The 16,218-nt window shown below is 41.5% G+C and overlaps 1 protein-coding gene across 3 annotated transcripts; it reads left to right on the forward strand.

The window, feature by feature from the left end:
* Positions 1 to 1,421: 1,421 nt before the first annotated feature.
* On the forward strand, positions 1,422 to 15,884 carry wdr19 (WD repeat domain 19). 3 transcript variants are annotated; one of them, XM_082535463.1, is made up of 36 exons: positions 1,422 to 1,538; positions 2,518 to 2,609; positions 2,705 to 2,770; positions 2,886 to 3,011; positions 3,205 to 3,320; positions 3,423 to 3,538; positions 4,167 to 4,247; positions 4,433 to 4,545; positions 4,644 to 4,817; positions 5,097 to 5,167; positions 5,285 to 5,457; positions 5,751 to 5,871; positions 5,962 to 6,068; positions 6,169 to 6,285; positions 6,515 to 6,670; positions 7,033 to 7,180; positions 7,303 to 7,507; positions 7,913 to 8,072; positions 8,503 to 8,613; positions 8,795 to 8,904; positions 8,991 to 9,048; positions 9,369 to 9,515; positions 9,935 to 10,017; positions 10,113 to 10,196; positions 10,280 to 10,426; positions 10,888 to 11,012; positions 11,151 to 11,260; positions 11,349 to 11,417; positions 11,486 to 11,563; positions 12,834 to 12,930; positions 13,025 to 13,149; positions 13,847 to 13,928; positions 14,027 to 14,177; positions 14,283 to 14,406; positions 14,504 to 14,580; positions 15,351 to 15,884. In XM_082535463.1, the coding sequence occupies exons 1-36, from the start codon at positions 1,533 to 1,535 to the stop codon at positions 15,469 to 15,471; spliced, it is 4,047 nt and encodes a 1,348-aa protein (XP_082391589.1). In that variant the 5' UTR covers positions 1,422 to 1,532; the 3' UTR covers positions 15,472 to 15,884. The 3 variants fall into 3 exon arrangements, with proteins under 3 accessions (XP_082391589.1, XP_082391590.1, XP_082391591.1); XM_082535464.1 differs by lacking the exon at positions 2,518 to 2,609; XM_082535465.1 differs by lacking the exons at positions 1,422 to 1,538; positions 2,518 to 2,609; positions 2,705 to 2,770; ... (1 more) ...; positions 3,205 to 3,320; positions 3,423 to 3,538 and adding an exon at positions 3,982 to 4,082.
* The last annotated feature ends 334 nt before the right edge of the window (positions 15,885 to 16,218 follow it).

The following is a 16,218-nucleotide window of genomic DNA, read 5'->3' on the forward strand; positions in this document are numbered from 1 at the left end:
GTTTGTGTTTGCAAGCACTGAAGTGCAAATTTTGCTTAACCTACTTTTTGGATCTGAGAGTTTAATTTGTATTCGATGTTTTGTGATGTTTCGAAAGAACTGTGTCTTTGCATAAAGGGATGGAAGGCCTTGGTGTTCCCCCATATAAGCTGGAGGAGGTGGTTGGGGAGAGGGAGGTCTGGGCTTCTGTGTTTAGGATACTGCCCCTACGATCCGGCCCAGATAAGCAGAAGAAGAAGGATGGATGGATAATAACAATTTTTCATGCCATTTATTGCAGTTGATTAGAAAATCCTGTCAGAACTGAAATGAATTGTTTTCTCTCTCATGCTATATGCAATGCTCACTTTCTACCTGTTTGTTAAAATAATGTATTAATTATATTCCCAGAGCAAATGAAATACAGAGAGACTTTATGTTGGGTGATTTAGCTTTGTCCATTGGTTCAACAAACTTTGAAATCATTTTGAATCTGGACAATGATTCTTGATTGTGAAGGAGATCCTTCACAAGAGACAAGGTGGAACATTTAACTTCTGTATTTTTCATTGCACTTTTAACTGTAACACCCACTCACTTGTCGAGCCCTGATTAACTCACGCTGATTTTATTGTTTGGACTTCATCATTACAAGATCACATGGGCAGGTAGGAAAGCAAGAACAGTCCTCATCCTATTTTTGTAATATAAGCAGACAATTATATAGTGGAACATCCACGATGCATATCAATATACAATTGTCATGCCCCTAAAAGTACAGCGTATTTACGCTACTTAAATATGCTACATCCAGATGAACAGAATCAATTTTTGGAGATTTACTTACCTTGATGATTGAGCCTGCATCAAGACGGACAGCGTATTTACATTGTGAACAGGAGAACTTCCACAAATAATCCCCTATTTAAAATAACTTATAGTATAATTTGTGTGTCCTTTCATGTAAAAATGCCTGAACACCTTACACACTACTTAAAATGACTTACTCACTATTTAACATTTCTTAAAATATAATTATTTGTCTTTTCCTGTAAAGCCTTAAATTATTCCCTCTTATTTTAGTGCATCCACACCGTTTGTTGCATGCTATAATATGAAGGGCAACCAGTACATATCTGTTCTGAGATAATGCCCAGAGCATTAAAATTATTTGCTGCCAAAGGCTAAATTCACATGCGGAGAGACATATTTCAGTTCCTTCGGCTTTCTTCGGTGTCCATTATTTAGTAATCTGTGTTTTATTCTGTGTATTAAATATAGAACAAATCCATATTAAACAACACCCACTGTTAAATATGAGACCTCCTCTTTATCTTTTACATCTTCTTTTTACAGTGTTTGCTTGAAACCTGTTGATCGCTCTAATCTGTACAGAACCTCATTGGCTGCTGACTGTTGCCATGACAGCGCCAAACCGCAAACGCTTCAGAGTGAAGGATTGTGGGTAATACATACACATATCTGTAAATCTGAGATGCTTTGAGAAGTGAATACCTGTCCTTTCCAATATTTAACGACAAAACAGCATCGCGATGAAGGTTTGTACCAATAAATTAATTTTATTTTCGTTCACTCATTCCATTCGTTCCACACGTTTAGCTGGATGCTAACTGCGTTTATTCACCTCCTAGAAACCAAGCGTTAGCCAAGTGTTAGCTGAAGACAGACTGAACGTCGACCAAAGTCCACTAAAAATGTGTGTTGCGTTGTGTATTATCCAATAATCGAACAAACGGGCTGTTTTGGCAAACATAGTCACAGTAATGATAACAAAAATCTCTATACTCACAGCTAAAATAATATTACCCATAGCACCTTTCTCCTTTGTCACCCGTCTTTTTAAACAGCGTTTTTTGTGCGTTTTTGTTAAAATATTTTAGGTTGCTGAGCTAATCTTTGTAATGATAACGCAGACATGAGTTTAAGCTAAGTTAAAATAAGTTAGTTGTCACTTTTCTGTTTTATAAGTAACTTCTGCGGGTGTATTTTGTTGCATCCAGTACATGGGTATGTTGTACACCTAGCTATCTGGCACATGTTTTGATATAGTTTAATTAAGGAGCTTTCTAGACGATGCTTTAATATGTATTTAGAAGCAAATAAGATGAAACTTTACGTTGAAGTGGCACTCCATAAATTTAGTACTGTATGTCTCTAAGGTTGGGGCGCTAACATGAAAAAATAACTTAATTGAATTGCTAAAACTTATGCCAGAGAGAGACTTTGAACCTCTCCAAAAATTCATCCTCCCCATACATAAGTGGCTTTGAAGACCGTGGGGTGTGGACAAATAGGTGAGAAATGTGAAGTGATACTAATCAATAAAACAGATTTATTTGGGGAAACAATCAGTTACCAGGTACCCTGAAAAATTTAACTTGGATACATTTTCTTGGATTTGACAAGAAGATGATGAGCGACTCCCTTTTCTGGCTGTGTTATAATGCTCTTCATTTTGACCTATAAAATTGGTAGAGTGGGAAAAACAAACCTATAAGGACATGTTTAAATCCACAGAGTGTTTTTGTACTTGCTGAAAAAGCCTGGGCGGGATCTAACCTGCTGTACAAGTGGCAGAAAAGCCTTGGTAATTATATCGCTGTTGCAGGGTGAGTATGCCTTTTTGATTAACAAAATAGCTCTGAGAAGGCTGTGTAACAGTCTGCTATTTGTCTTCGACTGAGCTTTATTTTCAATCACACAGACAGGACAACACAGTGAAAATATTTGATCGACATGGACACAAGTGGACTGAAATCAACCTTCCAGGGTAAGTGTGAGAAAATCACTCAGATTCCAGTTTTGTGTCATCTAACAGTTTTAGCTGATTACCACTGAATGTTCAGGTTTTCTTAATAACTTCCTTTCTCCTCTTTCTCTGTAAGACGCTGTGTGGGGATGGACTGGGATAAGGATGGGGACATTCTGGCAGTGATAGCTGCAAAATCCAGCTCCATCTTTCTCTGGGATGCCAGTGTCAGTAAAACATCCCAGATAGACAGCGGTATGAGGTACGACCATTTCAGAGGGAGAAAATAAAACCCCATCATTCTACTACAGTTAATTGCTGAATAAGTGATGCAAGTGTTAGTCATTGCATAATTTCACTGCAAATATGTTTTTTTCCCTGTTTCAACAGAACACTAATCTTGAAATAAGTAAAGCTAAACGTTTTGTGTTCTCATTGTTGATGGTTTCAAACAGAGATCAGATGTCTTTCATCTTGTGGTCAAAGACTAGCCCGCTGTTGGCAGTCGGAACAGTCAAAGGAAACCTGTTGATCTACAATCAGCAGACCTCACGCAAGATCCCTGTGCTGGGTAACACACAACACAACTGTATATATAATCTTGGATGGTTTAATGGTCTTTAGTCTGTTCTGTAATATTGATTCTCTGCCTCCTTCTCTCCGAACTTGATAGGCAAACATAGCAAGAAGATTACCTGTGGCTGTTGGAGCTCCCAGAATCTGCTGGCTCTGGGGAGTGACGACAACACGCTGAGTATCAGCAATCATGAGGGAGACACCATCAGACAGGTAGTCAAATACAGTAGTGTGCAAAAATCTTAAATCAGCCCTCATGTCTTATAATTTTTTTAATGTTCTTTAAGAATTGTTTTCCAGTTTTTCTGAAGGTCTTTCAGAGTTTTTCTTTGGACATTTGCTGCTTTTTCACTCATTTTCACTTCAGTCTGTGCTTTGTTTGTTAAGCCATTTGATCAAGGGATCATTCAAGCCTAAAGAAGGCTAACTCAAAGTGTGAACCAGTGTTGATTCTTTACATAACAGACAGCTTAGCAAGCAGGCAATTTTAAGTTGTATCTTTAGGCATTTTGTTACTATACGCCTGTGACAAAAACACATAATTTCTTTGGTTGAATCTGTAAAAAATGCCAAACATAACACAGTGTGACAGGCATAATGTAATAGTACATAATGCACAATAATACATAATAGTATTTTTGCACCAACAAGGTGATTCCCAAAGAGCAGACCTGTTTGTTAAAGCCACATCAGAAATGGATTCAATGGAAGGGTGGATGTTAAGTAGCTATTCAGGAAACAGGGAGAAAAGGCTGAGGTACGCCAAATTAAATCTGAACTGGACTAAAAATCAGTCACAGCAGGCCTTAATGACCGAGTGTACTTTCTGATCTTTTGCCAGACAACAGTTCGCGGTGAGCCTGCTGAAATTTATTTCTCGGTGATGAAGACGGATGAAAGGTCAGCTCAAGGAGAGAGCACAGTGAGTCTGCTTTCTGCTAGTTTCAAATTGAACCTGTACTGGAGATGAATTTTAAGAAGGTCTGTTTGAACATGACAGCTGGGATTTGCAGAAAAGTTAAAATCAATTTTTCTTATGAAGGGGATAAAAGGTTTAGGATGTCTGAAATGTGTCATGGAAAAAGTGCACGTTATTCCACCCTTCAGGTGAGTGTTTCTGTGGACAAGAAGATACTGATGCTTTTCAACATCAACGACCCTGGAAACCCAATAGAGCTAGCCTTCGAGCGTCGCTATGGAAACATTGTGTCCTACCGCTGGTATTGCATCTGTTCACACACACAACAAGCTTTGGTAATCACGCTTGAGTTATTTGCAGTAAAACGTGTTCTCTCGCCATCTTTGTTGCACTGTGTAGGTATGGTGATGGGTATATACTCATTGGTTTCTCCCATGGATACTTTGTGGTCATCTCCACACACATCAGGGAGATAGGATATGAGCTCTATCAGGCTCACAACCATAAAGACTGTCTCAACAGCGTGGCCATCTCCACAGCACTGAACAAGGCTGCGTCTTGTGGGGACAACAGGTACGCAAAACACCACCACTCTTCAGAATCTTCGTGTGATGTTAAAAAAAAAGTGTACTTTGTTGGTTTTTTTGCCCCACAAAAATCCAGAGAGAGAGGGAATGAGCTGTGTCACACTTATAGCTGTAAAGATGGACTCAATAGTGTGGCCATCTCACCAGCATCAAGCGAGGATGCACACAGACTTTCAATAAAGCAGCTGGGCTGCCATTTCAGTGTTGTTTATTTTTTTTAATTATTTGTAAATGGGAAAAATCTAACCCTGTGCTTCTGCTCCAGCATAAAAATCCACGAGCTGTCAGATCGCAAAGATATCAGCAGTATAATTCAGCTGGATGATGAGAATAAAGGTGAGGCTGTTGTTTTTGTTTTGTTTTGGGGGTGTTTTAGGGGTTTTTTTCCGCCATCCAGATAGTCCATCTTACATTCTTCAATCACTGTGGATCCCGCTGTGTCTCCTCCTACAGGTTTGGATCAGCTGAGCTGGACAGATGACGGCCAGCTGTTGGCACTTTCCACACAGAGAGGGACGCTCCATGTCTTCCTGACAAAGCTGCCCATTCTTGGCGACAGCTACGGCACCCGGCTGGCCTACCTCACCTCCTTGCTGGAGGTCACTGTCTGCAACCAGGTGGAGGAGGTAAGGACACACACAAACACGGATTCTCTTATAATTATCATCAGTTATTATTCTGAAAAAACAAAAAACAGCAGAGATAGGAGAGTGGCTTACTGCTGGCAACAAGATGAAAAATAAAACAAGAAAATCAGCAAAAAACAACGAACTCAAACAACTTGGATTAAAAACCGGGTTTTTTTTAATAGAGTCGAGGGATTAGTGCACTCATACAGGCTCACAGCAGCCCTTAAACAGAGGAAGGATTTCTTTAAATATGTAATATGTAATATGAGAATCTGCTGCTGTGTTTTCAGGAGAGTCCAGTAACGATAGAAGTGGAAGTAGAGCCCACATTCATTGCAGTGGGACCGTACCATGTGGCTGTGGGGATGAACAACAGAGCCTGGTTTTACGCCCTGGTAGACCAGGAACCAGGTGTGTGTGTGTTTGTGTGTCCAGTGAATCAGGTTTCCAAGAGTGAATCACTGCCCTTCTACGTCCCTGAAATGTCTCTGTGTGTCTCAGGTTTTAATAAGCTGAAGGACATCGAGTATTTGGGGACAATAGCCAGCATGTGTCTTAACTCTGACTACGCAGCAGCGCTGTTTGAGGGGAAAGTCCAGCTCCATGTGGTGAGCCATCTGGTGACTGATCACCGAGCAGGTTTCATCGTTTTTTTTGTTTTATCTCATGAATAAACTACAGGCCTCCGTATATGTGTTGTGTTTTTAGATTGAAGGCAAAGATCAGGACGAGAAGAAGCAGATGAAGCTTTTTCCAGACAATGACAGAAAAGGCCGCATCCTTTGCCACGCCCTCACTGCTGATTTCCTCTACTATGGCACTGATGTGAGTGCGATCAGAGAAAAAAACCCACCTTTGTACAAAATCTACATGTCATAGTTATATGAGGGGACATCAGTATAACACTGTCAGTCATTAAATATATATTTTTTATCTTTAGTTTAATTGTGTTTTTCTTGTCAGTCATATTTGTCCTGTTTCCCCCTCAGTGTTTTGTTTATTTGTTTGGTTTTTTGTCACTTGCTAACATCACTTGAATTTTTGTTTTTCTCAGTCTGGAAGTGTGGTGTCTGTCCTGGTGGAGGACTGGGAGACAGTGAACAGCTACAGCCATTCAGTTGGTGTGAGGAAAGTGTTCCCTGATGTTATTGGCACTCGACTGGTGTTCATTGATAACAAGAACAGCGGCTTCCTGCTCTCCCCTGCAAACGTCAGTGATTTTTAAGAGTATTAATATTCACCTAAATAAAAAAGCATATAAAGTACCTGAGTATATTGTAGTGAAACTTTATAATAAGATAACTAATATTTCACCAAGATGAATGTCACTGTGTGTTACATTTTGTGGTAGTAATAGAAGCAGCAGACACCACCATCTGTACAACACCACACTGGGTTTTAAATCAAGCAATCAAGATATGATTGAAGTGCAGTCTTTCAGCATTAATTTGGGGGCATAACGTCTTTAGAATTACAGTAACATACGTGTGTGTGTGTGTGTGTGTGTGTGTGTGTGTGTGTGTGTGTGTGTGTGTGTGTGTGTGTGTGTGTGTGTGTGTGTGTGTGTTGCAGGCAACAGAGTCCTGCTTTGAGCTCCCCAACTTCTCACCCACCATCACAGGAGTGCTCTGGGACAACTGGCATGCAGACAGAGGGGTGTTTGTAGCCTATGATGATGACAAAGTCTACACCTACACCCTGCATAAAACCACCATCTATGGTAGGGGGATGGCACCACATCACGGGGCGGTAATAAGAAGGTCACATCAGTGCCCACATGCATTCAAATCTACTACAGGTGATATTTTTAAGTGTATTTCCTCTCTCTGTGACTCTGCTCAGGCCCACAGGTGGTGTTAGTAGGGAGCACTGCGCTCCCCTTTTCCCAGAAGCCTCTGCTCTTTCACAACGGTGAGCTGACCTGTCAAACGGCGAGCGGTAAAATCAGCGAAGTGGAGTTGAGCACACACTCATTCCTGAAGCGCACGGCGACAGACTCATCGGCAGAGCTCAGCAGGCAGCTCGCCCAGGCTCTCATGCTCAAAAGGTCAGCGATGCTGGAAACACTGAACTGTGTGTGCTCCAGGTGGAAAAGGCCTTAAAGTGATATCGCTGTTGGTTCACATGCAAATGTTTAATGTAAGGAATGAATTTGTCCCGTCTGCAGTCGGTTTTGCTTTGCGCTGCTTTGAAAGATTGTTATGAAGGAAGAGATTAAAGTTATTAATTTGAAACATTTTTACCAAACTTCATTTTGATATAAAAGAAAGCATCTGAAAAAGCCACTCATCCCTTTTCACTGATTTACTTTTCTTACCCGCTTTTACATTTTCACTCAAGATAAGCAGTCTGTTAACTTACAAAATTGCAATTTTAGGGCAGCCAATGACGACTTTGATGGAGGCGAGAAGAACCGTAAAGGACTTATAAATAACATAATCTTCCTGTCCAGGTTCCACGAAGCCTGGGCTCTGTGCAAGTCTGCAGGCACTAATGCAGACTGGGCAGAGTTGGGCAAAGCCTGCTTGGTCCACATGGAGGTTGAGCTGGCCATCCAGGTGTACCGCATGAGTGGCAATGTCGGCATGGTGCTGTCTCTGCAGAGCATCCAGGTATACACACGTTTTCCTGATTAGACATAATCTCACTGAAAGTCCTTGATTCTAATGTGTTTTCATAAAATGATTTTAGCATTAGATTTTTAATATGCTATTTGGGTATGTGTTTATTTTACATTTGTTTCTGTTTTTTAATTATGCTCACATCCCTCTGTATGTTTGGTTGTGTTGATTAATTTATGATGCCATCAACCTGCCAGGGACCACGGATGTAAAGTAGCCTGTACAGCTAAATCTGGCATATTTACTAGTTATGCTCCCATGTTAATTAATATGCATTGTCCCTTTTAAATAAACATAAAAATAATTTGTGTGTCACAGATTCTTCCTGACAGACATCGTCTCTGTCTGTTCTAATTTTAGACTGGTCCACTTGTTTCCTCTCTCATTTTCTCTTAGTATTTATGTCATTCTCTCTTTCCAGGGTACAGAGGAAATGAATTTACTGGCAGGACATTTGGCCATGTTTCTGGAGGACTACAACCGGGCCCAAGACCTTTATCTGTCCTCGAGTTCCCCAGTCGCTGCTCTGGAGGTGTGTTTGCGTCTGTGTAAACATTTAAGAGACTGAAAATTGACTCCTTGCATTTTTTATGGTGTCACATGCATAAAATGTTAAGCTGTTCATTACAATCATGAGATTTTACTGCATGCAGAACATCTGTAACGATAATATTGTTAATGTGGTATTGTGTGTGTGTCTTTGTGTGTATTAGATGAGAAGAGACTTGCTGCACTGGGACAGTGCTCTCATGTTAGCCAAGAGGCTAGCAGAGGATCAGATTCCCTTTATATCCAAAGAATATGCTGTTCATCTAGAATTTGTGTAAGTGTTTACACACACGGCACAAGTTTAGTACAGACCTGATTTGTCTACACTCTCATTAAATGTCTCACTCTCTCTGTTTGTAGTGGAGATTATGTTACTGCGTTGGCACACTATGAAAAAGGCATGACCCACAACAGCCAAGTAAGAGAAATCTCATGTTGACGATTCAGTTTTTTCCTTTTAAGGGATGTTTGTGACTTAGTGTTATTTTTTAAGTGTTTCATAGCTGAAAATGTCACCTAGAGTCTTATCTCCTGCTCACCTTCTCCCTGTATTTACAAAGAGGACACTTGAAGGCAGGTTGGAGGGTCGCTGTACATCAAGCACAAGTTACAGATTACAGATTATATTCTTTCTATTTGTTGCACAAGATGGCAGTTGAAGGTTCTAGTCAGAGGTGAAGGAAATAAAGCAGTTTTGTGTTTGTAGCCATTTTTCTCATTTTCCCCCTCTCTGGGCAGTTCCAGGAGCACGATGAGGCGTGCCAGGCAGGTGTGGCCAGGATGTCCATCAGGATGGGTGACATCAGGAGAGGAGCCGCTCAGGCTATCCAGCACCCGAGCAGAGTTCTCAAGAAGGAATGTGGGGCCATACTGGAGAGCATGAAGGTAGAGTCAGCCCCACATTTTTGGCAGACATTTCCACCTAAAAAAGCATCCCTAAATTTAGTCAGTTACAGCTTGAAAACCATGTGACCAAAATGAAAAACCTCAGGCTCCACGGATAAGGGACATCTGTGGGAATTTAAAAATATAATAATCCCTGTCCTTATTGCGAGTCCAGGGGAGATTTGACAAACTGGAGCAAAAATTGAGTGTGAGTAACAGCCTTGTTGGAGTGAGTCTCAGCTGCGTCTCTACCAATTTTATAAGCAGAAATGTACACAACATATGCTGTGTATATTTTAGTCAAAGTCTGTCTTACTTTGTTTGTCAGACTTTGAAAAATGGAGACGACTGCATTTACAGATCAGAGGTGGTGTGTCTTGTTCATATCTTCATCTGTGTGTGTTTTTTCTTAATCACAGCAATACTCTGAAGCTGCTCAGCTCTATGAAAAAGGACAGTATTATGACAAAGCGGCCTCTGTCTACATTCGCTGCAAAAACTGGTGAGGCAAATATGAACAAACCCTGACTAACATATCCAATCTGCACGTTTCTCATCATCTTGGTTGGATTTTACTATGTTTTGCTTCTTTCTCAGGACAAAGGTGGGAGAGCTGCTTCCAAATGTCTCTTCTCCCAAGATTCATTTGCAGTATGCAAAGGCCAAGGAGGCGGATGGCAAGTAGGTTGTTAGTTTGTGTACCTGTGGCTGTGATGTGTGGATCGCTGAAAGGGAACCTGACGTCCTGAGAACTGTGTGCACAGATACAAGGATGCGGCACGAGCCTACGAAAGCGCGAAGGACTGGGACAATGTGATCCGCGTGCTACTGGACCACCTGAACAACCCAGAGGAAGCTGTTCGCATCGTCAGAGAGATGCAGAGCATCGACGGAGCAAAGATGGTTGCCAGGTAGGATTTTACTGACCTTAAAATCCAACAAATAACTCACTTTTTTAACATTTACTATAAAAGGGACAGCTTTTACAGCTTAACAAATTAAAGGCACTGAGTGTACAAAAACATTGGCAGTACCGTGTTATTTTATTAGTGACCTCTTGAGATTGAAGGTTGGATAACTGGTGCCTGATACATTCGCATTCACAAAGCTGCAACCAATGACTATTATTACTATAGATTTAGAGAATTGAATGTCTTTGAGGCCTGTAAATGTTATTAACAGGTGATGGATGACAGTTAGGAGGATCACAGTAGAAGCTGGGAGTAGCTGTGGTTCAGTGTACTTGATGTTTAAAGGCTTTAAGGATTCATTCCTGTTAGGGTTGGTGCTCATTAATTTTCTGTCAGCTCTGTTTGTTTCCGCTTGGTGATTTATTTATTTTTTTCCATTTGTCTGTTTGTGTGCACCCCAGGTTCTTTCTGCGGTTGAACGACTATGGCTCAGCCATCCACTTCCTGGTTTTATCCCACTGCAACGACGAAGCCTTCCAGCTGGCGCAGCAGCACGGACAGATGGAGGTCTACGCAGACATCATCGGTCAGCCTGTTTCTGGAAATGTGTTTCCCTTTTGCAGTGTTTGCTCGAGGCCTGAGCTGTTTTCTCTTTGTGTTATTCTGTTTCATTATGCGTAGTTTTCACTGTTGTTTCATGGCTGGTGGGTTTTGTGTTCATCAGGTTCTGAGGCGACGCAGGAGGACTATCAGAGCATCGCTCTGTACTTTGAGGGAGAAAAGAAGCACCTGCAGGCTGGCAAGTTCTTTCAAAAGTGTGGACAGTACAGCAGAGTAAGAGCGATGAAGTCACTCATCAGTCATGCTTAGTTTTATGACTCCTGTTATTCAGACGGCTCTTTTCTTTCTGGACAACTGTCAGGCGCTGAAGCACTTCCTGTTGTGCCCTAACTCTGAAGACAACCTGGCGATCGAGATGGCGATTGAGACGGTGAGAGCTGTGAGCTAAAGAGTGTGTGTGTGTGCGACATTTCTTTTATTGATGTGTGTGTATTCCAGGTTGGCCAGGCCAAGGACAACTCTTTGACCAATCAGCTGATAGATTACCTGATGGGGGAAAGTGACGGCATGCCCAAGGTAACTGGATCACTAGAGCCTTTTGTTTCAGGTTGAACTCAGCAAGCATATTCTGATTATTAAATTATTGTTCTGCAGTATTTTTACTTCCTTTTCTCCCTGTGAATATATTCTTTGTAGCGCCTTCAGTGAGCAGCTGTAGTCGTGAGTTTTCTGTTTTTTGATGTAATATTAAAAAGGACCCAGAAGATTTAGACTTTCTTCACAAATGTTGTGTTTCAAGAGGTAATGGGACAGCAGATCTGTGATTAGAGAGCAGCCGGGAGTTTGTTTGACAGATTGTCTGTAGTAAGCATTACTTTGAAGGACTGAAGAAGAAGAAGATTTTCAATACTGCTGAGGCTTTCTTGTTTTAACTCTAAGCACTTGAGGCAGTTTTCTTATGCCTGATGGTTAAAATAGGTGAGTCTCTGCTGTAGAAAGGTGTTATTTTTTTTCCTGCAGTCAGGATGGACCATCACTTGCATAATGTCTGATGACAGTTACAGTGGAGCTAGTATGTCAGCAGATAATATTTTTGAGTGTTAAACTCTAAATAAATTAATAAATGCCTGTGTTTTGGTAACAAATGTTGCTGACTGTGTATCTGCAGTATTTTCTAAGCTTGCTGATATATCAGAGAAAATTTGCACATGAGCCATTGTTAAGAGAAAGTGGGCAAGTGTTTGCTATTTATTCTCTCATTTCTGTTTGTTGAATTTTTAGTTTAGTTTAGCTTTGCAAGATTTTTATGTGTCAGTATCTCTTGCTTTAAATTATCCACTGTCCATTTCCTAAACCATGTGTCACGTTTATTGGGAGAGACCAGGATGGACTAGATTAGAAATGATATACTGGAAATACACTGAGATGGTTTGGATGTGTGCAGAGGAGGAACTGTGGATATACCAGACAAAGGATGTTGAAATTGAGCTTCCAGGCTGGAGAAAATGACAGAGACCACAGAAGATGGCTCATGGATGTCGTGAATGGGGATATGCGGAGGGTTGGTGTGGCAGATGATTACGTTAGGGATTGGGTGAGAGGGACAGAGATGATTTGCTGTGATGACTTGTAAAGGGAGCAGTTGAAAGTGGGTGGGTCCCAGGGGAGTTAGAGCTGTCCCAGCTGTCACAGGAAGCCTCTGATAGATGGGTCACCAGTCGGGCAAAGACACAACTTAAACCGGATAGTTTTGCAGCTGTTACTGTTTTATGCAGCTAGAGCCCTGAGTAAATTTGAGAGGGAAACTTTTTAAATCTGTTAGTTCATGTTTCTCTTTTCCTCCCAGGATGCAAAGTACCTGTTCCGGCTGTATATGGCCCTGCAGCAGTACAGGGAGGCAGCTCGCACTGCCATCATCATCGCCAGAGAAGAGCAGTGTGCAGGTGCAAACAGATTCACACAAACATATTTATGTGTGGGCAGCAACAGCACAATAAAACATGCTTACTTCCAATCGTTTGTGTGTAACTTCCAAAGGGAACTACCGTAATGCCCACGACGTGCTGTTCAGCATGTACACAGAGCTGCAGGCTCAGAAGATTAAGATCCCTGCTGAGATGGCCACCAATCTGATGATCCTCCACTCCTACCTACTGGTGAAGGTGAGTACAGCACACGTCTGTCATGCAGCTGCTCGGACGGTCTGCAATTTCTGTCTTTTTGGACAATTGTAAATTTAAAGCTGAGGATAGAAAAACAACAGCAAATGAAAGACTGTAATACAGAGTAAACCCCAACAATCAGATGATGTCCTTTGAGCAAGCATCTGGTGAGAGTGGGAATGAAAAACTCCCTTTTAACAGGAAGAAACCATAACCAGGCTCAGGGAGGGGCCGCTGTCTGCCTTAAAGGGTGGGAGGGTTGGGATAAAATGAGCATGTCCTAATTAAAAGATTTTAGTAGATGTTCCAGATGGAGGCGGAGTCGAAGGCTGGCCATTATCAACAGGGTCGACTGTGTTGTTTACATATAAAACTACAAATACAGACTTATTTCTTACCTCTGTGGGTCCATCAAAGGGTCCTGGACTGTTTGACTCTTAAAACTATGGTTTGACCTTTTCAGCACGATCCTGCTATTTCCAAAGTATAAGAATTATATTCGTTATGTTCTATTACTGCCACCTACAGTGTACTGTATTTCAGTAGTCTTTTTAAGGTAACAAATTGTGCTCAACATATTAGCCTGTAATTATCAACATTGCAGATGTGGATAAGTTTCAAACAAAGTGCTCCTGATATCGTCAGAGCTCACACAAGCACCTTTTTGACTCCTGCTTCTCGTTGTTGTTACATTTAGATTCATGTAAAGAGAGGAGACCATTTAAAGGGGGCACGGATGCTCATCCGCGTCAGCAACAACATCAGCAAGTTTCCTGCACGTGAGTCAACCCGTCAGTCCGATTCACATGATGGCTGATAAAACCTAAACGCTGGTGAAAAGCCAAAAACTCATCGGTGTGTGTTTGCGTGTGGGTAGATGTTGTTCCCATTCTGACGTCAGCAGTAATCGAATGTCACCGCGCTGGACTGAAGAACTCGGCCTTCAGCTTCGCTGCCATGTTGATGAGACCGGAGTATCGCAATGACATCGACACCAAATACAGGAAGAAGATTGAGGCGATGGTTCGGTGAGTCCGTGTGATCCTTACCCTCTTCATCCATCCTCTGCTTTATCAGCTCCTCTTGCCCATTCTGCCCCTGACTCCTCATTTTAATTCCCATCTGCACCCTAGTCGCCCGGATAAGTCTGAGCTGGAGGAGGAAACTACTCCGTGTCCCTTCTGTGGCTTCCAGCTGCCGCAAAACGAACTGCTGTGCATTTCCTGCAAAAACAACCTGCCCTACTGCATCGCCACGGTACACAGGATGGCTCGCTCACACACTGTGATGCTCTTCACCAAGACAGACCCGTATACTCTTCATCTGATTCTCGATCCATCTGCTTCTTCCTCAGGGTCATCACATGCTGAAAGAGGACTGGTCCATCTGTCCTCATTGTGAATTCCCTGCACTGCACTCACAGTTCATCCTGTAAGTGGCACACTCACATCTAAAACCATAGTGAGCAGTTCACCAGCAGTGGGTGAACTGGTTTCCCTGTTGACTATTTTTGAACATGACAGAGTCAAATTTGTTTTTGTTATTTTCCCAAAAGTTATATTTTTATTGGAGCGCTGAATACTTTTCCACCTTTATCAGTAATCTTAATGTTCACTTTAAGAGGAAGCTTCTCTTATTTTAAACATTAGAGTGGTCTCACCTCCTGAGAGTGAAGCCATCTACACTGTCAGCATTTCATTGATGTTTAACAGTGATTCATACGGGACAGACTCGGCACTTTATTTCCAGTTTTGATGCGTTCATAAAAATCTAAAGCGTGTTTTTAAATCGTTTATGTTATGATCTAACAAATTGAAATTTAAGACGATCCATAACAAATGGTGAGTAATATAAAGTTTTTACCGATTTCCTTGATCTTCACCTGATTCTCACCCAAATTAAATGAGCTCGAGCTGTTGTTGGCATCTACATCGCATTTGCAGAACAGCACATAAAACCATTGAATGGTCACTTTGTTATTCTAGTTTATGTGATAGAAAGTTTTCAACGCCCTTTTTTCAACAACTTTTTATCTTTTCAAACAAACAGGAAAAACCCATTTAACCACTTCACCATGTCTTTGTGCTAAATAATGTTAAAAGTCCTCTGGCTGTATTCTTTCTCACCAAAGAGAAGCAGAATCAATTAGTGTAATTAATAGAAATTTTAAATGTTCACGTGTAAACTGAACTTTGTTCCAGGTTGCTGGAGAGGGAGACATCATGTCCTATGTGTTCTGAGAGTCTGAGTGCCAGTCAGGTGATAAAGATCTCCGACTGTGCAAAATACCTGCAAACCTACGAACCTGATGAAACCCAGTAAAAGTACAACAGACATCAACCAGAGTGTGTGTGTGTGTGTGTGTGTGTGTGTGTGTGTGTGTGTGTGTGTGTGTGTGTGAGAGAGAGAGTCTGAGAGAGAGATATGAGGACAAGTAAGTCACAGGTAGCACATTTGCACTTTGCTGTAGTTTGCAGAGCAGGAGGCTGTAAAGAGAGCGGGTCTGAGCCGTATTCCGAGGATTCAACATCAACTAGGTCAGCTGCAGCGAGCTGGTGGCTGAATTTATTGTGTGTGTGTGTGTGTGTGTGTGTGTATATAAATGTATAAAGATGTCCAAATTTCCCATTTTTAATATGGTAGTCCAGTGTGTTTGGGGGAGGGGGGTCAGTAAATGTTCTGTATTCATGTTTCTAACAAAATGTGTATTTTCAATAAAAATGTCGTTTTTTTTATTATTAAGAAATTCTATTTTATCACCATTGGTATCAAAATTGTGCAACAAGCTCATTTCCAGAGCTCAAGCTGAAACACTTGAGATCTCTTTGTGTCTCTTTCAAATTATAATCAGTCACTGCAGTACGACGATACACCGAGGAGAGTGGAAGAATTTCACCTCTCCTCTGGGTTACTGTCTGAGCTTACTTCAGATTTTCTTTCAATTATCATCCATGTAATTCTTGTTCAGGGCTCTGTGAGGCAGCTGTTGTATAGAACTTGGGCCACAGTCCAAAGACATGCAGTTAGTGGGGTAAGGTTAACTGATGATTCCCCCTGCAACAGACTGGT

The sequence above is a fragment of the Aulonocara stuartgranti genome (genome assembly GCF_965226115.1).
Source record: "Aulonocara stuartgranti genome assembly, chromosome: 6".
NCBI lineage: Eukaryota > Metazoa > Chordata > Actinopteri > Cichliformes > Cichlidae > Aulonocara > Aulonocara stuartgranti.

What these genes read in the sequence shown, in the direction of transcription:
- wdr19 (XM_082535463.1), top strand. An exon ending in AGGGAGACACCATCAGACAG is followed by an intron (nt 3,539 to 4,166) that starts GTAGTCAAATAC and finishes ATCTTTTGCCAG; the next exon opens with ACAACAGTTCGCGGTGAGCC. An exon ending in AAAGTGACGGCATGCCCAAG is followed by an intron (nt 11,564 to 12,833) that starts GTAACTGGATCA and finishes TTTTCCTCCCAG; the next exon opens with GATGCAAAGTACCTGTTCCG.